At 38.2% G+C, this 27,172-nt stretch overlaps 1 protein-coding gene across 1 annotated transcript in view; it reads right to left on the bottom strand.

Moving 5' to 3' along the window:
• The window catches only part of TMCO5A (transmembrane and coiled-coil domains 5A), a 48,164-nt gene extending 21,157 nt beyond the window's left edge, over window positions 1–27,007 (bottom strand). The window contains exons 1-3 of the mRNA XM_045823899.1: window positions 26,926–27,007; window positions 14,116–14,135; window positions 7,794–7,861 (exon numbers count right to left, since the gene is read on the bottom strand). Coding sequence (XP_045679855.1) covers window positions 7,794–7,861; window positions 14,116–14,135; window positions 26,926–27,007 — 170 coding nt within the window. The remainder of the gene's footprint in view (window positions 1–7,793; window positions 7,862–14,115; window positions 14,136–26,925) is intronic.
• Between the last annotated feature and the right edge of the window lie 165 nt (window positions 27,008–27,172).

The raw sequence follows: 27,172 nt of genomic DNA, 5'->3' as shown, positions 1-27,172 counted from the left end.
AATTTAATAAACTGACCAAACTAACAAAGAAAATGGGGACAGACTCACTGATGGAGAGTACGATGACAGCTGGGGGCAGGGGATGGTTACAAGGTGGAGTAATTGAGCAGAAAGGAAAAAAACTCATGGTCCTGAACAACAGTGTGCTGATTGCTGGGGGAGGTGGGTATAAGGGGACTAAATGGTAATGGAAAAAATACAATGGTTAAATTAAAAAAAAATTGATGAAAACTTTCCAAACCTATAGTAAGAACTAGTCACTTGAATCCAAGAAGCAAACAAAACATTTAATTATCTTAATCCAAAAGAGCCTTCTCCAAGGCACATTATATTAAAACTGTCAAAAATTAATGACAAAGAAAATTCTTAAGGCAGCCAGAGAATAGAAGACAGTAACTTATAAAGGTAAGCCCATTAGGTTATCATTGGATTTCTCAGCCAAAGCCCTGCAAGCTAGGAGAGAGTGGAATCAAATATCTACACTATTGAAAGAGAGAAACTACCAGCCAAAAATAATATATCCAGAAAAGTTATCTTTTAGATATGAAGGAGAAACACTTTTCCAGACATACTGAAGCTGAGGGAATTTACCACCACAAAACTAGAGACTGAAGGGGGTTAATTTTCCTGGAAACAACAAACAAACAAAGTTTAAAAACTATAGGTTTTTAGTAAGACAATGAACCAATAAACAGAGGCAGAATATTGCAACCCCTTTTCAGAAATGGGGTTGCAATACATTTACATATAAAGGTTAAAAGGGATAAACATTAAAAATAAAGAGAAGAAGACAATAGCTACTGCAATTCAGAAACAAACTTACAGCATAAATAGGGATAATTTGACACAATAAAAACACAAAAGAGGTGGGAGTACAGTTCTGAATTTACAAAGGGGAATAGAGATAAGAAACATTCAGAAGAAAAAGGACTACTGTGTATATGAACATTTCTTTTGCATATACCCAGTGGTAACCACCCAAACAAAAATCCCAAACTGAGATACATTACATAAAAAAAGAGAAAACAGTGGGAAAAATCTTAGAATACAACCAAACTGAAACAATAGTCATACAAGGAAAAAAAATGGAGACATAGAGGTATCAGAAAACAAAAGATGAAATAGCTACAGGAAATTCTTATATATCAATAATCACTCTAAATGTAAATTGACTGAACTTAGCAATAGAAAGACAGAGTATGAAAATGGAACAAAACACAAAACCCAACCACATGCTGCCTTCAGGAGACACATTTCAGCTGCAAGCCTCAAAGTCAAAGGGTAGAAAAAGATTCTCTGAGAAAATGACATCCAGAGAAATGTGGGTGTGCCATACTTATATCTGACAAAATAGATTTCAAGATTAAAAAAGTAACAGAGAAAGGTGGACGTCTTATAATGATAAAGGTGACAATACATGAAGAAGATATACACTTCTCAATACATATGCACTCAACCAGGGACCACCAAAATATATAAAGCAACTATTAAAAGAATTAAAGGAAAAATCTGACAAAAACACAATTATAGTAGGGGATCTAAATATCCCATTGACATCTATGCATATATCATCTAAACAGAAAATCAATAAGGAAATACTGGCTTTGAATGACACATTAGACCAAATGGACATAATTGATATTTACAGAGCCTTTCATTCCAGAATGCCAGAATACAGCCTTTTCTGGTGCTCATTTAACATTCTCAAGGAGAGACCATATGTTGGGATGCAAAACTAGCTTCAACAAATTTAAGAAGATTGAAATCATACCAAGTATATTCTTTAATCACATTGCTCTGATTTTGGAAAACAACTGCATGAAGAAAGCCAGAATAAACAAAAATATGTGGAGATTAAACAACATGCCACTAAAAAACAACTGGGTCAAAGGAGAAATAAAAAGGGAGGTGAAAAGATACACAGAGAAACATGGCTTGCTTCCTCACACAACCACATCAAAATGACAACTAAGCTATAGAACAGCCATCATTCAGAGCCATCAAAAATTGAGCTGAGTGGAAGTCCTACAACTACAGAATTAAAGAAGAAACCAACTATGGAATTAAAGATTAAACCACATCAAGACTGGTAAGAGGGGTGGAGATGTGGAACAGGCTGGTCCCACACCCATGTGTGGTGGATAAAAATCAGGAGGGATATCCAAGGAGCAAGGGGTCCCAGACCCATACCAGGACCCCCAGCCTAGGGGTTCAGTACCAGAAAGAGAAGTCCCCATAACTTCTGGCTGTAAAAATCAGTAGCGATTAAGCCTGCGGAAAACAGAAACATCTGGAGTCTCAGGCAGTTCTTCTTAAATGGCTCCCACACACAGACTTACTTGGACTCACTCCCCCTGAGCTCAAGCATGGGGGCAGTAGTGGACCCAACTTTCAGGCCCACCCAAGCTGTTTCCAGTGGCTTTTCCATATGAATGGCTTGTTTTGGCACTTGCTTCAGATTTTCCTAAATTCTCATAAACAAGCAGCATCTGCCTTCAGCAACCTTGTACCTCTCACTAAGTTGCCCTAGCCCAGGTACTAGCAGCAGCCAGTCTTGGTGCACAGATTGACCTTACCTGGGCATCTCTCATCCCAGCAGAGTAGTAGCCACCTGTAGATCTCTCAGTAACTTATATTGTATGACCCCAGACAGAATAGAGTTGGTGGCTGATATTGGACATGCGAAGAGCAATCAAGGCTCAACTACAAAAGGAGGGTGTACATAGCCCACATGATGGGCTCACCTTTAGTAACAGGCTTGGTGATAGAGGACGCTGTACCACTGGAACCTACAGGACACCTTCGACATTAGACCATTCTGCCAAGCCTGAGAAATGTAGCAGCTCTACCTGATACATAGAAACAAATACAGAGAGGCTGCCAAAATGACAAGCCAAAGAAGCATGGCACAAATGAAAAAATAGAACAAAACTCCAGAAAAAGAACTAAACAAAATGGAGACAAGCAATATACTAGATGCAGAGTTCAGAATACTAGCTATAAGGATGCTCAAAGAACTTAGTGAGGACCTCAAAAGCATAAAAAAGTAGTCAGAATGAAGGATACATTATTTGAAATAAAGGGCAATTTACAGGGAAACGACAGTGGAGTGGATGAAACCAAGAATCAATTTAGCAATTTGGAATATAAGGAAGCAACAACAACAACAACAACAACAACAACAAAACAGCAACAACAAAACCCCAAATCAATCAGAATAGCAACTAGGAAAAAAATACAAAAAAATGAAGATAGTGTAAGGAGACTCTGGGACAACTTCAAGCACTTCTACCTTCACATCATGGGGGGTGCCAGAAGGAGAAGAGAAAGTGCAGGAAATTGGAAACTGATTTGAAAAAGTAGTGACTGAAAACTTCCCTAACTTGGTGAAGGAAATAAACATACAAGACCAGGAAGTGCAGAGAGTCCCAAACAAGATGAACCCAAAGTGTCCCACCCCAAGACACATTGCATTTAAAATGCCAAAAGTGAAAGACAAAGAGAATCTTCAAAGGAACAAGAGGAAATGCAGTTAAGGGGGCTCCCATAAGACTTTCAGCTGATTTCCCAAAAGAAACTTTGCAGGCTAGAAGCAATTGGTAAGAAACATTCAAAGTGGTGAAAAACAAGGATCTACCACCAAGATTACTCTACCCAGCAAAATTATCATTTAGAATCAAAGAACAGGTAAAGTGCTTCCCAGACAAGGAAAAGCTAAAGGAGTTCATCACAACCAATACAGTACTATACGAAATGTGAGAGGGCCTTCTTTAAGAAGAAGAAAAAATAAAAACTATAAACAATAAGATAAATACATACCTATCAACAACTGAAACTAAGAATAAACAAGCAGAAGATAAACAGACTCATAGATACAGAGGACATTTTGATGGTTGTCAGATGAGAAAGGGGTTGGAGGGATGGGGAAAAAAGGTGAAAAGGTTAAGAAGTACAATTTGGTAGTTACAGAACAGTCATGGGGATGTAAAGTACAGCATGGGGAATAGAGTAGCCAAAGGACATATATGCATGACCCATGAACATCGACTAACGTATGGAGATTGTGGCTGAGGGAGTGGTGAAGTTTGGTAGAGGCAGGCAAAGGGGGGGAAACTGGGACAATGGCAATAGTATAAATAATAAAATATAATTAAAAACAATATATAGAGACAAATGAAAATGAAAATACAACACATCAAATCTACTAAGATGCAACAAAAGTGGTAATAAGAAGAAAGTTTACATCATTTCATGTTATCAAGAAACAAGAAAAATCCCAAATAAACCACCTAATGTTACATTTTAAAGAACTAGGAAAAAACCAAATGCAGCCAAAAGTTAGCCAAAGGAAGGAAAAAATAAAAATTAAAGCAGAATTGATTGAAATAGAGAGCAAAAAGACAATAGAGAAACTTAATGCAACAAAAAATTGGTTCTAAGAAAAGATTAATAAAATTGACAAATCTCTTAGACTCACGAAGAATAGAAAAAGAAAAAACTCTAATAAATCCAGAAATAAAAGAGGGAAAGTTACTACAGACACTACAGATATACAAAGGGTCATACAATAATACTATGAAAGTCTATATGCCACCAAGTTCAAAACCTAGAATAATTGGAAAAGTTCTTAGAAATACATAACCATTGTAGAGTGAATCATGATGACACGGAAAATCTAATAGACAGTGAGAAAACTGAAACAACCATTAAAAACCTCCCAAAAAGTAAGTCCAGGACCAGATGGTTTTAATAGTGAATTCTATCAATTATGCAAAGAATTACTTGCTATGCTTCTCAAACTCTTTCAAAAACATTGAAGGAGGGGCAATACTTCCTAACACATTTTATGAGGCCAGCATAACCCTGGTCCCAAAGCCTGTTAAGAATCTCTCTCTCTCTCTCTCTCTCGCTCTCTCTCACACACACACACACACACACACACACACACACACAGTACAGACCAACATCTTTGATGAATACAGATGCAAAAATCCAAACAAAATACTAACAAATTGAATACAATAATACATAAAAAAGATAATACATTACAATCAACCAGGGTTCATTCCAGGGGCTCAAGGATGGTTCAACATATGCACATGGATCAATGTGATATACCACATTAACAAAATAAAGGATAGAAATTATATGATCACATCAATAGATGCAGAAAAAGCATTTGACAAGATACAACATTCATTTATGATTAAAACACTCAATAAAATGGGTATAGAAGCAAAATGCCCTAACATAATAAAAGTCCATATATTACAACTGTTAGCTAATAGCATACTCAATGGTAAAAAACTGAAAGCTTTTCCTCTAAGATCCAGAACAAGACAAGGTTGACCATTCTTTCCACTGCTATTCAAAACAGTACTGGAAATCCTAGCCAGAGAAATCAGGCAAGAGAAAAATAAAAGGCATCTAAATTTGGAATGAAGTATAAATGTCATTTTTTGTAGATGACAAGATTCTTTATATAGAAACCCCTAAAGACTCCACCAATAAACTATGAGAAGTAATAAGTATACAGTAAAAAATACAGTAAGAAATAGTTTCAAGGTAGAAAATCAATGCACTAACAATAAAATTTGAGAAAACTAAATAAAAAACCAATTCCCTTTGCAAATGCAACAAAAAGAATGAAATTCCTGAGAATAAATCTAACAAATGATGTGAAGGACCGAAAACTATAAGACATTATTAACAGAAGTTGAAGAAGATATAAAAAAAGATAAGATATTTTGTGTTCATGGTTTGGAAGAATCAACATAGTAAAAATGGACATATTACCTAAAGCAATATACAGTTTTAATGAAATTCCTATTGAATTCCCAATGGCATTTTTAAAAGAAATAGAACAAAAAAAATCATCAGATTTGTGCCAAACCACAAAAGACCCTGAATAGCTAAAGCAATCCTGAGGGATGGGGGGAAAACAGTCTAAGGTAATCACACTCTCTGACTTCAAACTGTACCACAAAGTGACTATAATAAAAAAGTATGGTATTGGTAGAAAAACAGACACGCATACCAATGGAGCAAAATTAAGAGTCCAGAAATAAGCCCACATGTATATGGACAAGTAACCTTCAACAAATGAAGCAAAAACATACAATGGAGAAAAGAAAGCCTCTTCAATAAATGGGCCTGGGAAAATTGTAAAGCCACATGCACAAGAATGAAATTAGACTGCCACATCACCACATACAAAATTAACTCAAAATGGATCAAAGACCTAAACCCAAGCCCAAAACAATAAATTACATAGAACAATACATAGGTACTAAACTTATGAACCTTGATCTTAGAGAAGATTTTATGATTTTGACCTAAAAGCAAGGGAAACAAAAGCAAAAGTGAATGGGGGCTATCTCAAACTAAAAAGCTTCTGCACAGCAAAAGAAACTGTCAACAAAACAAAAATTATCTAACTAAATGAAAAAAGATATTTGCAAGCAAAATATTCAACAAGGATTTAATATTCAAAATATATACAATTCAACAAGAAAAAATTCAATTAAAAAAGGGCAGTGGACCTAAACACTTTTCCCAAGAAGGCATAACAATGGCCAACAGATATATGAAAAAAAATGCTCAATATCACCGGCTATTAGGAAAATGAAAATCAAAATTACAATGAGATACCACCTCACACCTGTTAGAATGGCCATCATCAAGACAAATAACTATGTGTTGGGAATATTGTGGAGAAAAAGATATTCTTATTCACAGCTGGCAGGAATGTAAATTGGTATAGTCAGTGTGGAAAACAGTATTGATGGAGGTGCCTCAAAGAATTAAGAACAGAGTCAGCACTCTCTTTTGGGTTATCTACCTGAAAAATTTGGAAACATTCATTTGTAAATATAGAGCCACTCCAGTTCATTGCAGCATTATTCACAGTGGCCAAGACATGGAAACCAAAGTGTTCTTCAATAGATGATTGGATAAAGAAGATGTAGTACAAATATACAATGGGATGCTACTCGGCCATAACAAAAGGTGAAATACTCTTATGTATGAGAACATGGATTGAACTTGAGAATATCATGCTAGGTGAAATAAGTCAGATGAAACAAATCAAGAACCATATGACTTCACTCACATGGGATATAAACCTGAGAACAACAAATGAACAAACCAGACAAAAACCAAAAAAACCTCACAGACACAGACAAGAGTCTGGTGGTTTCCACAGGGGAAGGGGGGTAGGGGGCAAGATAGTGAAGGCTAAAGGGGGTAAAATATATGGTGACAAATGGAGCTTTGAGTTTGGGTGGTAAACACACAATGTAATATATAAAAGATGTATTACTGTTTTGTACACTTGAAATCTATATAATTTACCAATGTCACCCCAGTAAATTTAATAAAAATGTAAACTTCTGTTTTGAAGTAAATTTAATAAAAAATAATGGTAATGCTAGCGTAGTCCACAAAGGGTACCTGGCACATGGGAAAGTCTCAATAAACTTTTATTTTCCTGTGTGTCAATTAATTAGTTGAAATGATTAACCAGGAATAAAGTAGTGAGACAGAAGGACTTTTGAGTAGAAATGGGATGATTTTGGAAAAGAAAATCCTACCTTGGAAAGGTTGGCTTGGATAGGGGATTTACAACTATTCTCACTTCAGGAAAGCGTAGAGTCCTTGGGGTGGAGTGTCAGTGGGGGTGGATAGATAGGAGAAAGAGAGAGGGAGACTAGAAGATGAGGGAAAGCATCAATGGCAGACCTGCATCTGCTATTGGTCCTAGGATGTGGTTTTACATAACCACAATTACTTACTCATAATCTAGTTGATTTTCCTTGTGTTCTTCCATTGTAGATCCCCTAAAATACCAGCAGAGGAGTATCTAATGAATTGGGGAAATGGATCCATTTATGAAACACAGAGTAAGTAGCCAAGAATCCCAAAATACAGGAACAAAATTAACTGGTTTTCTTCCTCCAGCCCCTTCATTTGGCCATGACAAAACCCGGCCTTCTGATTCTCTGCCCATGATCTGAATACGCCTCAGTAAGGACACAGTGAGGATATAGGGAAAACGCCATCAAATTCAATGAATGTTCTGCTAGCAGGTATACTCAGAGATGATTCACCAACGAAAAACCATTTGGAAATTTACACACAGCAGTAAAAATCAATAAAGGTTATCAATTGTTCTTAAGTCCCTTTTTATTCTAGGCCTAGCTCTTTTATTTAAGAACCCATAGGAATGGCATGGGTGAATAACCACCCTGAAAAAGTACTGTCTCTGCTCTCTAGCCTGGCCTCTGCGAGGATCCCTAGTTATTGAGATCTTTAGTATTCAACTCGACAAAGAAAAACCAAGCAGAATTTAGTAATTTGGCTCAGTCTGCCCCTTAGTTTCCTCTTTTTCTCCATTACTTCAACAAACTCTACCTCCCTTCTGATGTGTATGGTCTTTCTGATTCTGCCCTAGTGAATTTGCTTCTGAAGAGTCTAATCTTTCCCCACTGGAACTATCCAATAGAATCTCGGAACCTTCCAAGAGGTCATGACTCTGCTATTGACATTGGATGGGCGGGGCAGCATGTCACAGTGGGGAGGATGACAATGGTTTCTCATCATGGGTGCTGAGTTCAGAGCCTAGATGGGTGCCTGTGTTTCACAGCTGAGTCTTTCCTCTGGTAGAAGTAGGTTTAATGGGTCTGATATCTGGGTAGCATGAAGAGGTAACCCCTTCCTTTGATTTCTCTAGCAGGTTGAGCTCCCTTCCTGCACAAGTGTGACTAATATGGGAATTCTGGATCCTAAGTCCAGCAGTCTAATCCTATCATGTAGCCAACTAACCATTCATTCATTCAACAAACATTGAAACATTGAGAGAGCACCTGTGTATGCCAGGCACTCTTCTAAGCACCATGCATACAGAGTGAACAAAACAGCCAAAAGCAACAGCCCTCATGGAATTTACATTCTAGGGAGTGTGTATGTGAGGAGAGAGGTAGCACAAACTACAAACTAAATGTTTATTTTCATTGGGTGTGATAGGAGAATGCTCGAAGAAACAAATGAGTGACAGGGGTAAGAGGAAATGCAGTGTGCATTGTGTGTGTGTGTGAGGGAAGGGGTTGCAGTTTTAAAAATGATGGTGCAGAGAAAGCAGCTGAGCAATTTCAGACTCAGTAGCATAGATGTGTTATGAGGCCTAGTACACGGGGCACCTTAGGTCTTGCTGAGATGGACACACAATCTGCAGACCTCATAATCACGGTCAATAGCAAAGTCTATAGGCCAGCGTGAAGCCTGAAAGGCCAGCAGGTCCAGGAACACCGAGAAGAGGCATGAAGGCCTGAAGCTCCTCCTTCAACGCTTTAAGGACTTAGAGCTTTTCCTGCACCTCCCATTGTCTGTAAGAGAAGAGCTCTGTGGCGAGGGAGAATCTCCCCAAAACACTGGGAAATTACCTGAAAGAGAGTTTTAGCTGGGAAAAGTTCATGATATCTCAAATTGGCCCCATTGAGTCTTTTCTGACAACTTTAGGCATAGGAGCTAGAGGAGGAAAATATTACAAAATCAGTTGCAGAATGTGTATAATGAATACATTTCTGCATACTGGAGTATGTACATTTTGTACAGATTCTTCACTGTTTGTAACTTTTTATGTGTGTGTGAATCATATTAACCAGGAAAGTTTCGGATCTTGACTTAATAAGGACCACATAGAGTTGATTTGTGGTCCAGAGTGACTTCTTAACACACTGTAGTTTCTAACAAACTATTTGTAAAATTAATGGCCTCTGATGACCCCCATTACCATCTCCCTTCTTCCTGAAAGAAGGCATTTCATTGCTTTATGAAGCTGTACACAGAAGAGTAATTAAGTAACAATTCAGGCCAATGGCCTCTCCCAGGAATTAATGGTAGGGAGAGTTCATTAACCCCAGCAGGTTATAGCTTCTCCAGGAAATGCCCTGGACCAAGGTTATCGTAGCTATTAATGGATTGGATAGGGACTTTAACTGGGATAAAAATAAAGCTCTCTCTCCTTCCTGGGGAGCTTTTCTCCTTGAGGGGCTACCAAAGGCAAGCCCATAGGAGAAGCAGAACCCCAAGGTTGGGGCCTTGTGTGAGGAGGACAATAGATTACTGTTACTGAGAACTGCTAAATCAAGGCAAAAACAGGGCCTTAGGGGCAAATTGAGGTCCTTGATATAAGCCTTCTTGCCATTGAGGAGGTGGCTTGATTAACACCCAGCACAGCTTTAGAGGAGCTGTTTTCACCTTGTTAACTTTTCCATGCCAGGCCTTGCCCCACACAGAAAAGTCACTGAGAGATGTCAGAGTTTGCTGCACTGCTGCCAGGATGCAGTGGTCTTTGTGTGGCAACCTGTTGTGAAATACCCTCTCTTTTTCCAGACTGGGCATTTAAGCTGTTTGCTGAGCCTCTGCCCTGCTGGGAGGGGACTGGCCAAGGACATGAGCTCTGAGGGAAGGTGCATGGGCCCTGACCTTCCTGCTGCCTCCTGGGGATGGAGAGCTTCTTCTACTCATCTGGCTTGTCTGCATGTCACTTTGGCTTACTTTTCTGAAATAATTTTATAAATGAGCCCAGTTTTGAGGCTCATATCCAGGGAAGCTTCTAGAACTTCATTTTAGGTCATTGTTTTTTGAATACAGAATCAATTATGCTATTTTCCTTATGTCCCTACTTATTTTTAGTGACTATTTCTGTACAATGTTTAGGCTCATAAACTTTCTTTGAATTTCCTTTCAGGATCTTCTCAGAATAGTTTTCTCAAAAGCAATAACTTCAACAGAAATATGAAGAAGAGAGAAAAAGAGAGACAGAGAGAAAGGGAGGGAAGGAGCCATTAGCAATAAACTAATGTAGTTTGAACCGGGAAAATTATGTATTAAATATTTTATTTTAAAATTAAATGTCTTTTTATGCCTCAAATTTTAATAAGATGCCCTATGTGCACATTTATTTGTTAATAAAAATCGAAATAGCACATGGACACATTTGTTACAGTTCAAATTTTTGAAAACCAGAGAATCTAGTTAATACACCCTGCACCAATCATGCTCCAGCCAAACCACCCAATGCTCTTTTTCTTTTTTATATTTCTTTTGCACAAGTTACTTGCTTCTAATTCTTGATGCTGAGTTTCATCTTACCAACTTCAGGCTTCTAAAACACAACAATAACACTTAAGACCTATTAGTCCTTCCTTGGGTCAAATAAAAAAGGCACTGAAGTGTATTGAAGTCATTCAAATGCAGACTACATAGTTTCCCTGTAAATTACTGGCAACAAGGTAGACAAGAAAAAGATGCAAGAAAAAGACATCATAGAACTTCTATCACAGGTTATCAAAATATTGGTCTACAGTCTGTCCTTGCATAGAAGCTTTCCCAAGCTGCTGCATAATGACTTTAAAATTACCAGCAAGAAAAAAAGTACAAGAATAAGGTTTATGGCTAAATCGACTCCATGTCATAATTATTCTCCATGATAATACTATCAGAAGGATCTCCATGGTATAGGCAGTAACGACAGCTACATCTAAATCTTCTGGATCCTGATTCAATCTCAAATTTCCTCTCCTGTGAGACTTTTTGAAGCAGAGACAGGGTGTGGTATCTAATAATTTGTAACATCCGTTGCATCTTTTCCTTCTGAGCAGTGGCCAATGTCCTCACTCCTTGCCGCCTCCTGTAGAGCATGCCTTGGCTCAGCTCCAGTCCAAGGCCCTGTAAACTTGTTCCTCTCTCCTGCTTTTCAGGTAAACATTCTGGTAGCAGGGAAGGCAATGTGGTACTAGGGTTGACAGTCAAGTTACCAAGGTTCTTTGCTAATACTTCTGAGACAGCTTGAGTGTCAGCCCAATATACTTCATGGGGCATCTGAGAAGACGCCGGCGTCCAGGTCGGGTTAAACTCTTTGGTGAGTCCATTGGATGTCTGGTCACAGCCTGAAGCTCCTCCTAAGATTTCCCCAAAGGGTTCAGTAGATGGTGATACTCAAAACTCAAACTGATACTAAAATTACATTTTTAAAAATTTATGGCACCATTGCTACTAGAACAGCAATTAAAAAAAATAAAGTTCACTGAGGATCTCATCTTAGTAAAGACCCTATATTTTTCCAAGTTTCTTCTACTTTTTGTCTATGACCAAACCATCTTTATAGTTATTATAGAATAGATATATTGCTATATTTTGCCTTTCATTTAATATTTTTATAAACATTTTTCAGGTTGCTACATGCTCTCTATAATTATTTCATTTACTGAATAAAATTCTTCTGGTTGGTCATACTCATATTTGCTTCAAAATTCCTTTCTTACCATATCTGCCTCCTCTTGAGGGCCACGAGAGGGCCTGTGTTAATTTGTCAGGGCTTCCATAGCAAAGTACTGCAGCCTGGGTGGTTTAAACCACAGACAGTGATTTTTCTCACAGTTCTGAAGGCTGTGAGTCCTGATCAAGGTGTCGGCAGGGTTGTTTCTCCTGAGGTGGCTTTCCTCAGCTCACAGATGGCTGTGTTCGCTGTGTCCTCACATGGTCCTCCCTCTGTGTGTGTCTGTGTCCTAATTTCCTCTTCTTACAAGGGCATCAGTTATAAGGGATTAGGGCCCACCCTAATGGCCTCATTTAAAATTAATTACCTCTTTATAGACCTACCTCCAAATAAAGTCACATTCTGAGGAATTAGGACTTCAATACAGGAATTTTGGGGACACAACTCAATCTACATGAGGTTGTCAACAAATGTTTCACTGTGACCAAATTTATAAACATTCAGGTTGTTTTCCCACCCCACAATAAAAGCACTTCAAAGAATGTATTCGTATAGTCATGAATTTTTAAAGGTATAATCAAAATATGCACTTAGATTTTTTCCATTTTGAATTTCTACTCAATAGCATATCAGTCAACTGCTTTTTATTTTACAAACAAGGAAAATAAGGACAAGAGAGATTAAATGTCTCACTGGGATTAAGAAAGAATAGTAAAAAATATCTCCCATACCTGAAAACACACCCCTCAACATTTTCTGATTTATTCTTCTGTAAGCCTGGGAGAGTACAACAGGAAGGAGGAATTTCCTTAATTATACCATGGAGCTGGTATTACAGAGCACTTATTTAGTGTACCCTGCATATTAGTGACATTGTTTTGGTTTTCAAGGAGATCATTTCTTCTGAAGTAACTGATGTTTGATCTCTGTTTTAATCACCCTTTGCTTCATTTTAAATTTGCTTTTCTAGCTTTAATTAAAAAAAATTGCGAGCCCTGGCTGGCATAGCTCAGTGGATTGAGCTCGGGCTGCGAACTAAAGCATCACAGGTTTGATTCCCAGTCAGGGCACATGCCTGGGTTGCAGGCCACGGCCCCCAGCAACCGCACACTGATGTTTCTCTCCCTCTTTCTCCCTCCCTAAACCACCCAATGCTTCCTCCCTCTCTAAAAATAAATAAATAAAATCTTAAAAAAAGACTTTATAAAAAAATTTTGCAGTTAGAAAGTGATCAATCTTGTTGGGAACCACCCTGACTGGTATCAGAGGCTGAAACCCCCGCCTAGCTAAGGCTAAGGGAATGCCCTTGGAACCGTAAGCCAGCAAGGAGACAAAAGCTTATCTCCCTGGCAGGAATGCTGCTTCTGCTGCTGAACCCCAAAAAGCTTGGTTGGTTAGCCAAAGACGGGTAAGATTCCCCACAGGGGGAACGACCTAAGCCAGGCATGATCACTTTGGGAGGCCCCCCAAAAGAAGGACTTGGGGGGCTGCAGCAAAAGGGGGTGATGGACCCTTGCTCCTCGGCTTTGACAAAGCCTGAGTTCTCAGCGTCTGGGAGAAAATCTCCTTATCTCTTGGTTACCTAGTTCCCTTGCTCCACCCAAGCCTAAAACAATGACAGGGTGGTGCAGCTCGGTACTGAGAAGTGCGGATTTCCTGGGGTGATCAGGCCTAAGAAAGAATATGTAAATTACTGTGAAACCTTCTTTGTTTAGAATGCTCTCAGTTGAATGAGAAGGGTCTTAGGAGGAAGTTAGTTTGTTCCTCAGTCTTACAGCTCTTTGACCCCCAACTCAATAGACCAGCAGAGTTCTTTGTTTTCTATAGTTCCTTACTTCCCCTAATGAGTACTGTACTTTACCTGAATTATTATGCAAAATGAGCCTAATAAAAGCAGGTACGGACGGTAAATCAGCGCGCTCCCCACTAGGGGGGGTGGCCATTTCGTCCCTACTTCCCCACAGAAACTAGTTTGTCTCTGTGCATGTGTTGTTTTTTCTCTCATGTTTATCGTCGAGCCATCCACAGCGTTCCGTGGTCACTGCTGGCCGGTGACCCATGCGCAACAAATCTATGGAAGATACCTAAAAAGGATACCTAGAGTCTCTGCAAGCAAATATTTATTAAAACTTTACCCTGAAATTTGATGTAATTTTATACTAGCTTCTCAATTTTTCTGTGTTCTTTTGTGGTATAATGGAAACATGACTCTTTAAATTTGCTTGCTAGTCCTATAGAGAAGCCTTTCATGCACTGAGATTTTGGGCTGTCTTTTGTTTAGCAGAGGTGGTATTATGCTAGAATAGTCATACTATAAATGACTTCTGATTGGCTTAGTTTTGGCTATATACAGTCATGTGCTGCTTAATGATATGATAGGGGTATGTTCTGAAAAATGAGTCCTTAGGCAGTTTTGCTATAGTGCAAAGATCATAGAGTGTATTCACACAAACAGATAGTATAGCCCACTACTACCATTGTATGTGTTATACTTTTTTATGACTCGCAGCACAGTAGGTTTCTTTACACCAGCCCCACTACAAACATGTCAGTAATGTTACACTATGATGTTATGATAGTATGATAGAAATTTTTCAGCTCCATTATAACTTTATGGGACCACTGTTGTATATACACTTTATCAATCACTAAATGTTATGTGGTGCATGACTATATTCGATCTTTCTTTATTTAGCAAACATTTTTATGAGTACCCAATAAGTATTGATTTAGATAATGAAATGACTCAAAGATGACTAGAAGACAAGCATGTTTCAGAAGGCACTACCATGTAATAAAATGTTACAGTATTGGTGGTTAGAAAGTACTTAGGGGTGCAGAAGGGAACATGTAACCATAATTTAGGGAAGCTTCAAAGGAAATATTGGGGTGGATAGCTGTGTGTCACCCAACAGCTACAGATTCGGCTGTGAATCAGGCTCCAGGATCACTCCCTTGCCCATCATGGGATCTTAATTTGGGTAGAATCCAGTTAGTCTGTCTTCCTGTTTTCTCTGACTGTGCTCCTGGTCTGGCACCTCAGCTTGTGCCTATTCCTGTGACCAGTGACCTAGGTTTATTCCTTGGTTTCAGGGTGTGGAACTCTGTCATAAGTCTACCTGAAAATGCAGTCCTGGCTAATTCTGTAGTTAGATTCTGTTCTTCTCAGAACCACTATGTGTGGATCTCCGACTCAAAGCTGGGCCAGTCTGGTGCTTCCCCATCTCTCCAATGTCCTGCCTGCCCAAGTCCCCATAGCTCTATGGTCTGCCTGTTTACTGGGCATGCCCCACTTACCATTGTTGGATTTCCTTGTTCTAAAAGCCTGTTCAATCCTCCTCCTTTGTTTATATCAGCTCTCTAGATCTCAAATGCTTCCTGGGCAACCACTTCCCCTTGCTGCTGAATTGGAACCTTGACAGCTGTCCCCTTGTAGAAGCTGTATTTCATCCATGTTTCAGCAGTTGTGGGTAGAATGTTGTAATAATATTAATGTACAAATAGGGGTGCTTCTGCTGAAAGTGAAAAATTAGATTTTAGAGTTAGATTGTATTTTGAAAATTCTATGCATGGGTTGTAGTCTGGTGACACTTAAACATATAAATCACTTAGGGAGCTGTTTTCACAAATAAAAGTGTTCTCAAAGGCTGAGTTATGCTGCTGTTTGGGGAGAAGGTGCTTCCCTTTAGAGTTGATCTTTTTCTTCCAGTCATCACTGATATTCGTTGGGTCCTTATAATATTTAATAGTCCTCTTTCCTGAGAAAATATAAACAAACAAAGATAAAGTTGAATGTTTTCTTAAGCTAGCTGTAGATTTGAACAAAACATGTCTGAAAGGTGAAACTCAAGATAATTTCAGAATTCTAAACAGGTTTTATAACCTCTATTGGCAAGAGATCTGTATTTGCAGAATCCATAAAGCTTTTAAGGTATAGTTGATATTGAAACAATAATGACCCTGGAACAGGATATTTCCTGGAGATTAATGACTAGCTGGGAGGGGTTGATGGCCTGAGGTGTAGTTGAGGGCCATTAACCTCAGACAGTCATTAAAGCCCAGGAAATGTCCTATGTCTAGGTCGTTATTGTTATTATAAATTGAAAATGGAAAAAAGAAACAGGCACACAGATGATCTGAAGGGCGACTCCATTTCCAATGGTTTGAGCAGGGAGCGTTCTGGGAGAATTTATTCCCCGTCCATTAGCCAACCAATCTCTCTGAATCCTCTGTCACATTGCCCTTCAGCTGATGGGTCTTTGTGCTGGAAATCCCTGAATTCCCCAGATACCAGAGTGGAGAGTACAGTTCCCTGGTTGTAGCTACCTTAGCTCAGAGTGACTGAATTAAACAAATAGTAACAGTGAATTATTTTGCCACCACTCTTAATTGCCTCTTACCTTGTCATCTACTTGCTTACCCTGTGATTAGCTGATTTCCATTGAGCTGCAGTAAATTTTAAGCCCTTTTGTGTATTGTCTGTGTTTATTTCCCAAGTCTTTGGTGGTGCATGTGCAAATTGTTTGCTTCACAGTGACACCATCTCTAGTCATGCTAGATAGGGCACTCCCATCAAATTCCTTGTTCACTTTCCAAAAATTACAATAAGTCAGAGGTATTTTGAATTCCCAACTAATAAGTATTATGTAGATTGGAATGTACTAAATTTCAATTTTCTATAAGCCCTATAACAGCAGACTCACCTTTCTCTCTTTTTTTAAGCAATTGCAAAACATTTAAAATGGAGAAATAATCACTTAGTGTTTACAGTATTACTTTAGGGCTTTTTACAAATAGTTGGATATGAAATATTCAGCTGGAATATTCTGAAACAGAACTTGTCATACTTGTTTTATTCATGGGCTATAAGAAATTGCATGTCAGACTTAAAAAAATCAGAACAGTATGACCATCATGTAGCTATGGCTCTACTATTTCATTCATTCAATTGTCAGAAAAGGTTCGAGCTGTGTGTTGGATCAGCTCAAATTCATCACCAGTGAGTGTAAAACAAAAGACAAACCTCAAAACACTGGCCTTGGCAACACTGGTCAGAAACAGTGGCTTTGCAGAAGAATAGTATATTAATGTATAATACTAGTCTGCCAGTGTCACTAATAGGTTTTATAAATATGCAGTTCTTCCTCAAAAGATTTTTCTCCTCCCTATAGTGGTGCCTAAAATTCCTGTTACTTAGGAATTTGGTCTAAGATATTGAAAGGCCCATTTAAAATACAAGTGCTAATTTTTTAACCATTGACACCTTAACTATACTTTATTAAATTTTTCAGACTACAATTAGCTTGGGCATTCAATATAACCAAAATGATAAGATTAATATACAATAAAGGAAACTATTATGATAGTTTTCTTTTTTTCCAAATCCCTACTGATGTAATCTTTGAAATCTCTTTTCCTGGCAGGGTCTTCAGAGTAGTTCATATTTTCTTGGCTATCCCTAAAAGTACCCCTATTCCACCATTCATTCTGTTTGAACATGTTTATTGAACACTGTTTTGCTCTAGTCTGCTCTTTCTGTAGGATGACTTTCCTTGGTAAAATGGGATAACTTCCATGCAGGCTGCAGGATTTGTCCTTGCCTTAGGGTGGCACAACTCTTGAAATGAATGTCACGGTCTACTGTGGTCAGTGTTACTCTGGTGAAGTGGGGGAAGAACTTTCTTTTTACCAGTGGTTAAAAAATGAGTTTTCATTTTCTTAGTATGCTTATTGATTTCCTAATTTATTTTAGTATAATAGCTCACCTTCCCACTCTTTTGACTTTCTATATCCCCCACCTTGTGGATTTTGGTGCAAGTTATTATCGTAATGGGTTGGGAGATTTTAAGTGATTTTGCCTGTGGTCATCTATAAAATCAATCTCTAGCCATCTACTATAACAGGCATCTTGAACCTCCCATCAGAGTGAATTCACTCCATATTTCACAGTGCTGAGGAGCTCCAAGGTCCTTCCTCTCTTTGAGTGTTCATGTAATCACATCTCTACCCTATCTAGTCATTGCTCCTTGATGCGGACTCTGCAATCTTCTAGTCCTGGGTAGCCTACACAGGAGCCCCTTGGCATGTTTGAATTTTTGCATTGCAAAGGTGGAATTGGGGTCCTTTGAGGCATCTCACTTGAGACTATTCCTTCAAGTCATTTTCTGTGCTGCTATAGGGGACACCAGGAGGCATAAGTATCCTGAGCACACAGCTGCAAAATAACTCAGACAAGGGAGAAAAAGGGAGAGTACAACAAAATAATGTTAATCTGGTTGTTTCCATTCTAAAAGAAGATAAAATCATGAGAAGATACAACTAAAGATATTTGTTGAAGAATTTCCATTCACTTGGGTGTAAGCTCTCAATAACTGCTCTTCTTCATTGTACCTAGTTGCATACAATTAACAATGGGTACATTATTAATGTGTTAGCTGGATTGCAGAATGTTCTAGTCACTTTTAATTAATAGAATAGTCTTTTGTTTTTTTAAAATTTAATTTTATATTAAATTCAAAGTTCTTTTCTTCCCTTCATTCTACAAAGAATTGACTTCTCTCTTGTCTATCTTCTGGTCAGGAGTTTTTCTATGATTAGGCAATGTAGAAGAGGAACAGGGATAAACTCCTCCTTATTTAACTGCCTGTGGTAAGGGACAGTTCCCTGCTTGGTCACCTGTCCTCATTTGTTTGCCTCAGGGTAATCGTTAATGCCTTCTGTGTAGTAGGCATGCAGTTGCTGGTCCTCTCATATGTAGGTTCTTCTGAGGGTCTTCAAAGCCCTTCCCTTCTTAATACATAGTGAGAAATCTGTTTTTACCTTTTTCACTTCCTTAACCCCTACAAAAGTTGCCCACCCCAAAACTGAGATCAACTTTCCTGGTGAAGTCTGGAAGACAGCCAGAATTCAGCACTTTTCTCCTTGTCCCTTAGGGAAGTCATTCATCCATGGCATTTCAAATAATGGGGCAGATAGCTTAATGGCTGCCTCTTACCCCAACCTCACTGTGCCCTCTCATTCTATTTTCCTTGGCTTAGGTAGTTCAGGTGTGGTAACCAAACAGATGGCCAACTGGAAAATGAATAGTCTATTTTTCTTTCATATAGTCACCCTTATTCTTAATATGAATTTCCTTTGAAACTTTTCTGGGTTTTAGTAACATTACAAACTACTTTCCTTCTCCTTCATGGTATAGTGCCTCTTTAAAAGGCTACTCTCATTACCTTCTAAGGTGTCTTCTTAGATTACCCAGGAAGAGGTGGTAATGATTGGTAGTAAGGCTTGTTCTAAACTGAGGCCAATTAGTAAGCCCTATAGGGATATTTTATATATTAGAATATGGTAGTCTTAGAATGTTTTAGTCTCTAGCTTTGATCTTGAATACAGTTCTAGGGAAACTGGAAAATTCCCTGATATCCTGCTTTAATCCAGAGGAAAAGGAAAGGGGGGAGCCTTATATTTAAAAATTACTACTGCTGTTCCTATTCTAAAAGAATGAAATCAGAGTCAACTAACCAAAGATGAGTGAGCAGAAACCAAGTATGTGCCATATAGAGAAATTTGCTGGCCCAGAGAGGGAGAGCCTTGAAAGAAATCTTAAAAGGAGTTCAGGGAGATGAAACTTCTTTCAAGGGCATGTGGTGCAATTTTAATAGTTAACAGAGACGACAAAAGTACTACTATGCTCCTGTTGGCTCTGAGTACCTGATTTCCCTCCTGGAAAGAGAACTGAACATATGAAGAGACAATCAAATTGCAAGAGATTTGGGGAAAACATGGAACACCGATGTGCTTTCAGTAAGTTCATTTCTTTAGGCCCTGATACATTACACTCTAGGATGCAAAGAACCAACAAATATAAAATTTGATTACCTTTTAATCATCACTACGGGTGCTTTCTTTCTTTTTTTTGTTTTACTTTTTTCCCTTGAAATTCTACTGAGATATTACATAGAAAATGCCAAAAATATCAAATGAAGAAAAACATAGAAAAGGAAAAAGATTTTTAAAAGTATAGCCTAACAATTTGATGTTATTGTAAGTGTAATTCTTGACTGTCTTATTAAGTATTGAATAGAGACAGTATGCATGATGGAGCCCAATTCAAGCCCTATATAAACTTTAAGATTCTGTCTGGTGGATGAGGAGATGTATTAGTGAGGGAAGCGTGTGACCCATCCTGCACTCTTATATCCTTGGGCAGAATGACTGTTTCAGGAATGGGCACATGGCCATGTCTACACAGTGAAACTCAATTCAAGAGATTGTACTGTGATGACTGGGAAAGAGAATCCTTCACTGGGGTTGCTGAGAGGTCATCAAAGCAAGCCTGGCATGGAAGTTCCCTTGTTGAATAAAAGTGCCACCTACCAACCTGGAGTGCCCTGCCTGTTTGTCAGGTCTCTCCCTGCCCTCCATGTACACAGGCCACTTTCATACTTCACATGGGAAGCCCCTCTAGTTGGCAAAGTATCTGTACAGACTTACTCTCACAAGCAGTGCTTGAGAGTGTTCATCATATCTCACCTGTGCTTCCACTTTGGATGATTATAACAACTTTTTGGAAAACTTTATGTATGAAGTTGCATTTCTTTGATTACTAACCAGGTATATTTTTAAATTTTTGTGTTCATTAACCATCTTATCCTCTTATTAAATTGCTAGTTTTCTACAAGGTAACATACTTACACATTTTTATGAGTAATTTAAATATTCATAAAATTGCTACCCTCATGCATTATTATATTCTATTTTCTCTTTCTCTTGTTTTGAGTTTTAATGCTTTTGTTGGTTATGAGAGGCAGAAAGCCAATTCAAAATAGATGAATAAAAATGGGAATTTACTGGCTCACTGAAGGCTTCAGAGAACTACTTTTAGGTAGAGCTCAGTTCAGGAACTTAATAGCATCATCCAGATGCAGAATCTGTGCACTGCTAAGCTTGGATTTCTTCTAGAATGACCTCATTCAAGCAGACCTTCTCTATTGGTGGTAAATGACCACATGGAGAGAGGTCCAGACCTCTCAGCCACACCAGTGAAGGATTCTCTTTCCCAGACATCGCAGTACAACCTCTTGAATTGAGTGACACAGTGTAGATGTGGCCATGTGCCCATTCCTAAATAGTCATTCTGCTCAAGCATATGAATGCAGGATGGGTCACGTACTTCCCTCACTCAACCATGTTTTGGAAAATGAAGATAGACCCAAGTAAGCTGAGCGGGAATGTAGTTCGCCCAAAGAAATGTAAGGGTACTGGTTTACATTTGTATTTTTAATTTGTTCAAGGTGTTCTTTGATATAAAGACAGAGTATTATGTTGTCAAATTTAACTTTTTTTCTATAATCCTTAACTTTAAAAAAGCTGGAGAATTGATAAAGTTACTTCTTATTTTCAATTTTTGCACTTATCTTTTAAATAGACTAGGAATTAAATAGATTTAAAAGCCTCTAATAGTTAACATTTCAATAACATTTATTGGTGAAACTGATTTGAGTTTTCATATTTACAATATATATACTTTAATAAACACAACTCTCTATTTCTAAGCCATCTAATAACTTTTTCTGTCAATTCTCATATCAGCACCACAGCATTCTAGTTATAGTAGCTATGTAATATGCTTTGATATTTGGTGGGGCAAGTAAGTTGTAGGTGGCTTGAATGAAAGGTAATAAAAACACCTAGAGCCAGGAGCTTTACCTACCACAACAGAGTCTATTTTTACCCAGAAGCAGCTGCCTGTGCACATGGGCCCTCCTGGGGTTACAGTTAAAAAGCAATTGAAAAGAAGGAGAGAGTAACATAGGGTCAGAGAACCCAAACACTGCTACTGCCTTAAAGCATGGTGGTGCTTGTGTGCTACACAAGATGTCTTCTGTGTCTGGAGCTCAAGGCAAATTCAGCAGACAATTTTTTTTAACAAGTTCCTTTTGTGCGTCTCTGTGGCTTCACTTGCTTTTTCCAAATCAGACTATTAATGCCACTCATGCTTCAGAGGGCGATGTCATGAAATTGCTGCTTCCAGGGTCATTTGCCTGAGAGAGAGGGTGATGTCTAACCCTGAGGAATGGCCCTTCCATATTTAACAGGTTCTGTAACCTACAGGGTTCCCATGTAGGCCCACTTTGTGGCAGAGACTCTCCCCTCTCCAACACCCAGACTGGGCTTTGACAGTGTGCAATGTTAGCATCCTTTTTTTGGTTTTTACTCATGATCCTTTGTCTACTTTTCAAACTCAGTGTGTCCCTTTTCTAATGTTGCTGACAATGTTTTCCTACCATGAGCATCTTAAATCTGGGAAGCCCAAGCTTTAACTTGCATAGCTATGTTGTTGCCTTCTTGGAGTTTAGGGTACTTAGTAATTGCATTTCACACTATTCCTCCGGAATTCTGTTGTTAACAGAGGCCTTCTGGTCAGTCAGAAGATGAGCTTGTATTTGTGTCAAAACCATCTCCTTCTTAACAAGTCAGAAATTCATCAGCTCTGGGTGCTTCTCAGGGGCCAGGGATATGCTTCTTTCTTCATTGATCCTGTTAAGTGACAAGATCCTGTCTTTTGGGGTGAAAAATATCCATGTGATTATATGCTTTAATTTATCCTGCAATGATCATATTAGCTCTGTCGCCTTCTTACATTCTGTCATCTGGGCCCCACTGAGTGGTGAGGCTATTACCCTTCTCAGGAAGGCTCTGACTTACTCATCAAGGGGGGGGGGCTACTTCCTGTCCATACTGCTGTGTCTCTCTGGAAGCTTTCCAATGGGGACATCCATCCTTTACAAATTGATTTGCTCTGTCTTGGCCAGCATGTAATTGCAATTCCAATTGCTTCTTCTGTAGGCCTTCTACAAAATTCCATTTATTCTCTCCTGAGCCTGCCTTCCTTGTTGTCTAATAGTTGCTTTTTAGTTTTGTTTATTTGCTTTGACAAAATTTATCTTAACCAAGCTCACTGACCCTTCAAGGTCCTATTCATTTTCCAGCTCTTCCAGGAAGCTTACCTGAACTACATTAACTGACTCAAAAGTTATAGTATAGGTTCTAATTGGGTCCTTAACTATTGAACACCTGCATTAGAGCATAGTGGTTAAGGTCACAGGCCTTTGAGATAGATTCCCTGAGTTTTAAAGCTGCTTGATCTTGGGGCAAGTTATTTAATATATATATTTTAATCCTCACCTGAGGATATATTTATTGATTTTGAAAGAGAGAGAAGAAACACTGATGTGAGAGAGAAACAGCAATGGGTTGCCTCCTATATGTGAGATTAACCAGGGATTAAGCTTGCAGCCTAGGTATGTGCCCTGACCTGGAATCAAACCTACAACCTTTTGGTGTACAGGACAATGGTCCAATCAATGGGTCATCTGGTCAGGGCTATTTACCATTTTAAAATTCAATTTCTTCATTGGTAAAATGAGTCCAGGAATAACCTTTTTTGTCACCACTACAGAGTCCATCTATGGTGACATGCATAGTAGATGCTCAAGAACATAGGAAGTGCTTCTATTTGCCAATGATGAGTTTACTTTAGAAAATATTTCCCTGCTACTATAGGATAAAGTTTCTTATAAATGTTAATAGTCCGTAGGTTAAAATTTTATGGCACCCATACTAAGGATTATGGAGTAATAGATTACAATCTCAAAGTTTCTGAATTAAGTATGTATAATATATGTTATACAGGGGTGGACAGAGAGACCAATACAATCTTGGAGCACAAATCAGGGTAAGAACAACTGTCATATATGTACCTGACAGATGACAAAAGAACGAATAGTACATTGACAAAAAAGTGGTAAATTATATTATTTATAAAAATATTCAGAGTGGCTGACTTTTCTCATGAATGATATTAAAGTGAATCTAAACACACTTTTAGGAAATTTTCTTTATGTATTTGTCCAATGGATTTTTCCAGTAATTTTCTTGATCATGTTTGATCATAGACATATAAATGAGCATTGATTTAGTGGCAAGAATTTTTCCAGGGAACTTGTTTTGATGTTGTTTAAGGAGAGTTACTGGTTGGTCCCGACTTCGCCCATTCATTAGATCAAAGCATTCCATTTCACCTTCTCCCATTCTCCCTTTTATATAGTCCCCCCCCCACCGTCTCGCCCTCCCACAGCCCGCCCATGCTTTGCTCATTATTTCTAGCTTGAGTTCTGTCATAAGTGAGGAACTGTGGAAGTGTAAGACCTTATACTCCCAAACAAAGAAATGATTAAGATGATTCTCAACAATTCTGAAAGTTAGCCTATTTCCTCTGACATCCCATTGACTCTTTCGATGTTGATGGTGGTGGTGGAAGAAACAATATATTGATGTTAAGTAGGTATTGCCTTTATGTGTGGTGGTGTTATAATCAATAATGTATAAAATTTCATGCTATTTTCATACTATCACAATCAAAATTTATGTTTAACCCCATTTTACTCTAGCATTCAAAGGTTCTCAGCCACTGGCCTTCATAAATGTCATGGTGGTATATTGCTCTTCTTGCTTGTAATCCCATCCTTTTTAGGATTTGGAATACAGTCCTATTGAGAGTACTAGAGTTTTGTCGCATTTCCACTTTCTTTCTGGTTGAATTTATATCTATATCTATATTATCTATATAACACAGGGGTTGGCAAAGTAGGTTACAGTTGTTCATATGGAAAATAATACAATAATTAATGAATAATAATACAAAAATACATTCTGTGTTTCACATACAATTTTACACTTACTTTTGCCTATCTCTGTATAATATATATTATTGAATATATTCAATATATAATTGAATTAATGAAAAGCTATATAAAATACTAATTATATTACATATAATTATATATTAATTATATTATCTATTATATTTATGAATTACATTATATGTTATATATAATTATATTACATTTATAGAATTCAGTTAATTATTTCATATACCATATATAATTTTTAATTAATTTAATTATATATTGAAAGTCAATCAAAAGGTTTCTCTCAGTTAGATGTCCTAGCTTAAATATCAGTCTTCATGACATACAAGGTCTGTCCAGAAGGTATCCAACCATGTAATGTGAAAAATAGAGACATTTATTGAAGAAGATACAAGATACAAGAAACATTGTACATAAGACAGTGATGCCTCAGTCCCCTTCAAAGTAGACACCTTGGGACCTCACACAGTTCTCCCAATCACCATCAGCTGCTCCATTATATTTTCCTGAATCTCACTGACAGTCTGAAATCTCTTCCCTTTCAAAGGAAATTTTAGTTTTGGGAAAAGCCAGAAGTCACAGGGCACCAAATCTGGGGTGTAGGGTGCACTGATTCACCTGGGTGATTTAATATTTTGCCAAAAAACAAGGCACAACATGTGATGCACAACATGTGGGCATGCTGTCATGATAAAGCTGCCAGTCAACAGTTGCCCATAGCTGTGGCCTTTTGAATCATCCAAATAGTTTCCATGGAGGAATGTTTAAGCTTAACACAAAATTTGATGCAGATTTGATTGCTTTACTCACTTAGTCAGTTTGAATGTGATGGCCAAACAATACACATGCTCACTCAATGGCGTCTACTACCCCCACTGACTAGTCAGTGAAGTTGTCTTTGTTCACACATGCACATTCCAGCCCACTCTCCTGGGCTGCCAGGTTACTTGATGTTGCACAAAACATTCTTGTTAAATTAACAATGGCTGGACTTTTTCTGGATAGACTTCGTATATGCTCAACATTCCAATCTCTACTAACTTCAAAATTTTTAAGGTATTTTGAGTGATTTAGTAAGTTCCATTGCCTTTCATCATGTTGCCTGTATGAAATGAATTACTGTGAACTAAATTAAACATTTTAAAAAATCAATGCTGTATTCAATGTAATTTTTTGAAGATGTTTTAAGCCAAAACTTGGAATCCTAATTTAAGTTAAAAATTCAATAGTGTTGGTTTCAATAATAGAAACAACACAACTGAGGTGGCTGGATGAACATTCACCTTCGAATGTTCACCAGTTTGCACATGTGCAGGCAGTGATGACTATTGGCACTCCACAACTTATTCTGCTGCCTGGAGGTTGTCCGATATCTTTCTAGACATTTACTACAGTAGAAGTGCAATTGCAGAAATGTTACAATGGAAAACATTATATTCTAGAAACAAGAAAGCATGGAGGATAACTTTGTTAATCAAGCGTGGTGAACTTCTCATTTCTGTCCTGCTCCCAAAGATGTGTTAGAGTTATTTATATTGGTTTACCATATATCTATGGCCCTTAAAAGATGTAAGGGTTTGAAAGCCATGAATACTAGTGATGTTAGGTGTGACCAAAATAAAGGCTACCAAGTTGGCTGAAAAGCTTGGTGGGAGTTTTGCTACCCTCTGGTTCCTCAGGGGTGCCTTACTGTTAAGGTATCAAAAGCTTTCCCCTTGTTCACCAAGCCCGTTGTCCTGCCCAGGGAAAGAAATGCAGTTGGTGGAGCATTTTGTGGATCTGTCTTGTTCCTCTAGACAAAGAAGGGAAAGCCCAATACCTGACACCTGGAGAGCTTGAGCTTCTGAATGAAAAAACACCATGAATTTGAATGAAGATAAGAGAACGGGGCAGTGAAAGATATTCCAGCGGTGAGGGATTGTCTGTGCTGGCGGCTGCCCATCCCTCTTATCTCACCTAATGGCGGGTCCTTGCCAATGTTTATTTGGCCATTGCCATTCACCAGCTGCTCCTCTACCATGTTGTTTTTCTTCCCAGATGGCAACACGATGTTCCACGATAAAACTGACACAAAAAACAATGCAAAATTTGTCTAAGAGAGGTTCAGCAAGCATGAGAAAAACATCTGATATCGCTCAGAGCCCGCCAAGTTTGCGGCTCACAGTGCCAGAGTAATTATGGGATG

The sequence above is a fragment of the Phyllostomus hastatus genome, unplaced genomic scaffold (assembly GCF_019186645.2).
Source record: "Phyllostomus hastatus isolate PE091 unplaced genomic scaffold, TTU_PhHast_1.1 phas_scaffold_501, whole genome shotgun sequence".
Classification (NCBI taxonomy): domain Eukaryota; kingdom Metazoa; phylum Chordata; class Mammalia; order Chiroptera; family Phyllostomidae; genus Phyllostomus; species Phyllostomus hastatus.
The sequence above is the reverse complement of the archived record's forward strand: the minus strand, read 5'-3'. Positions and strand labels throughout refer to the sequence as shown.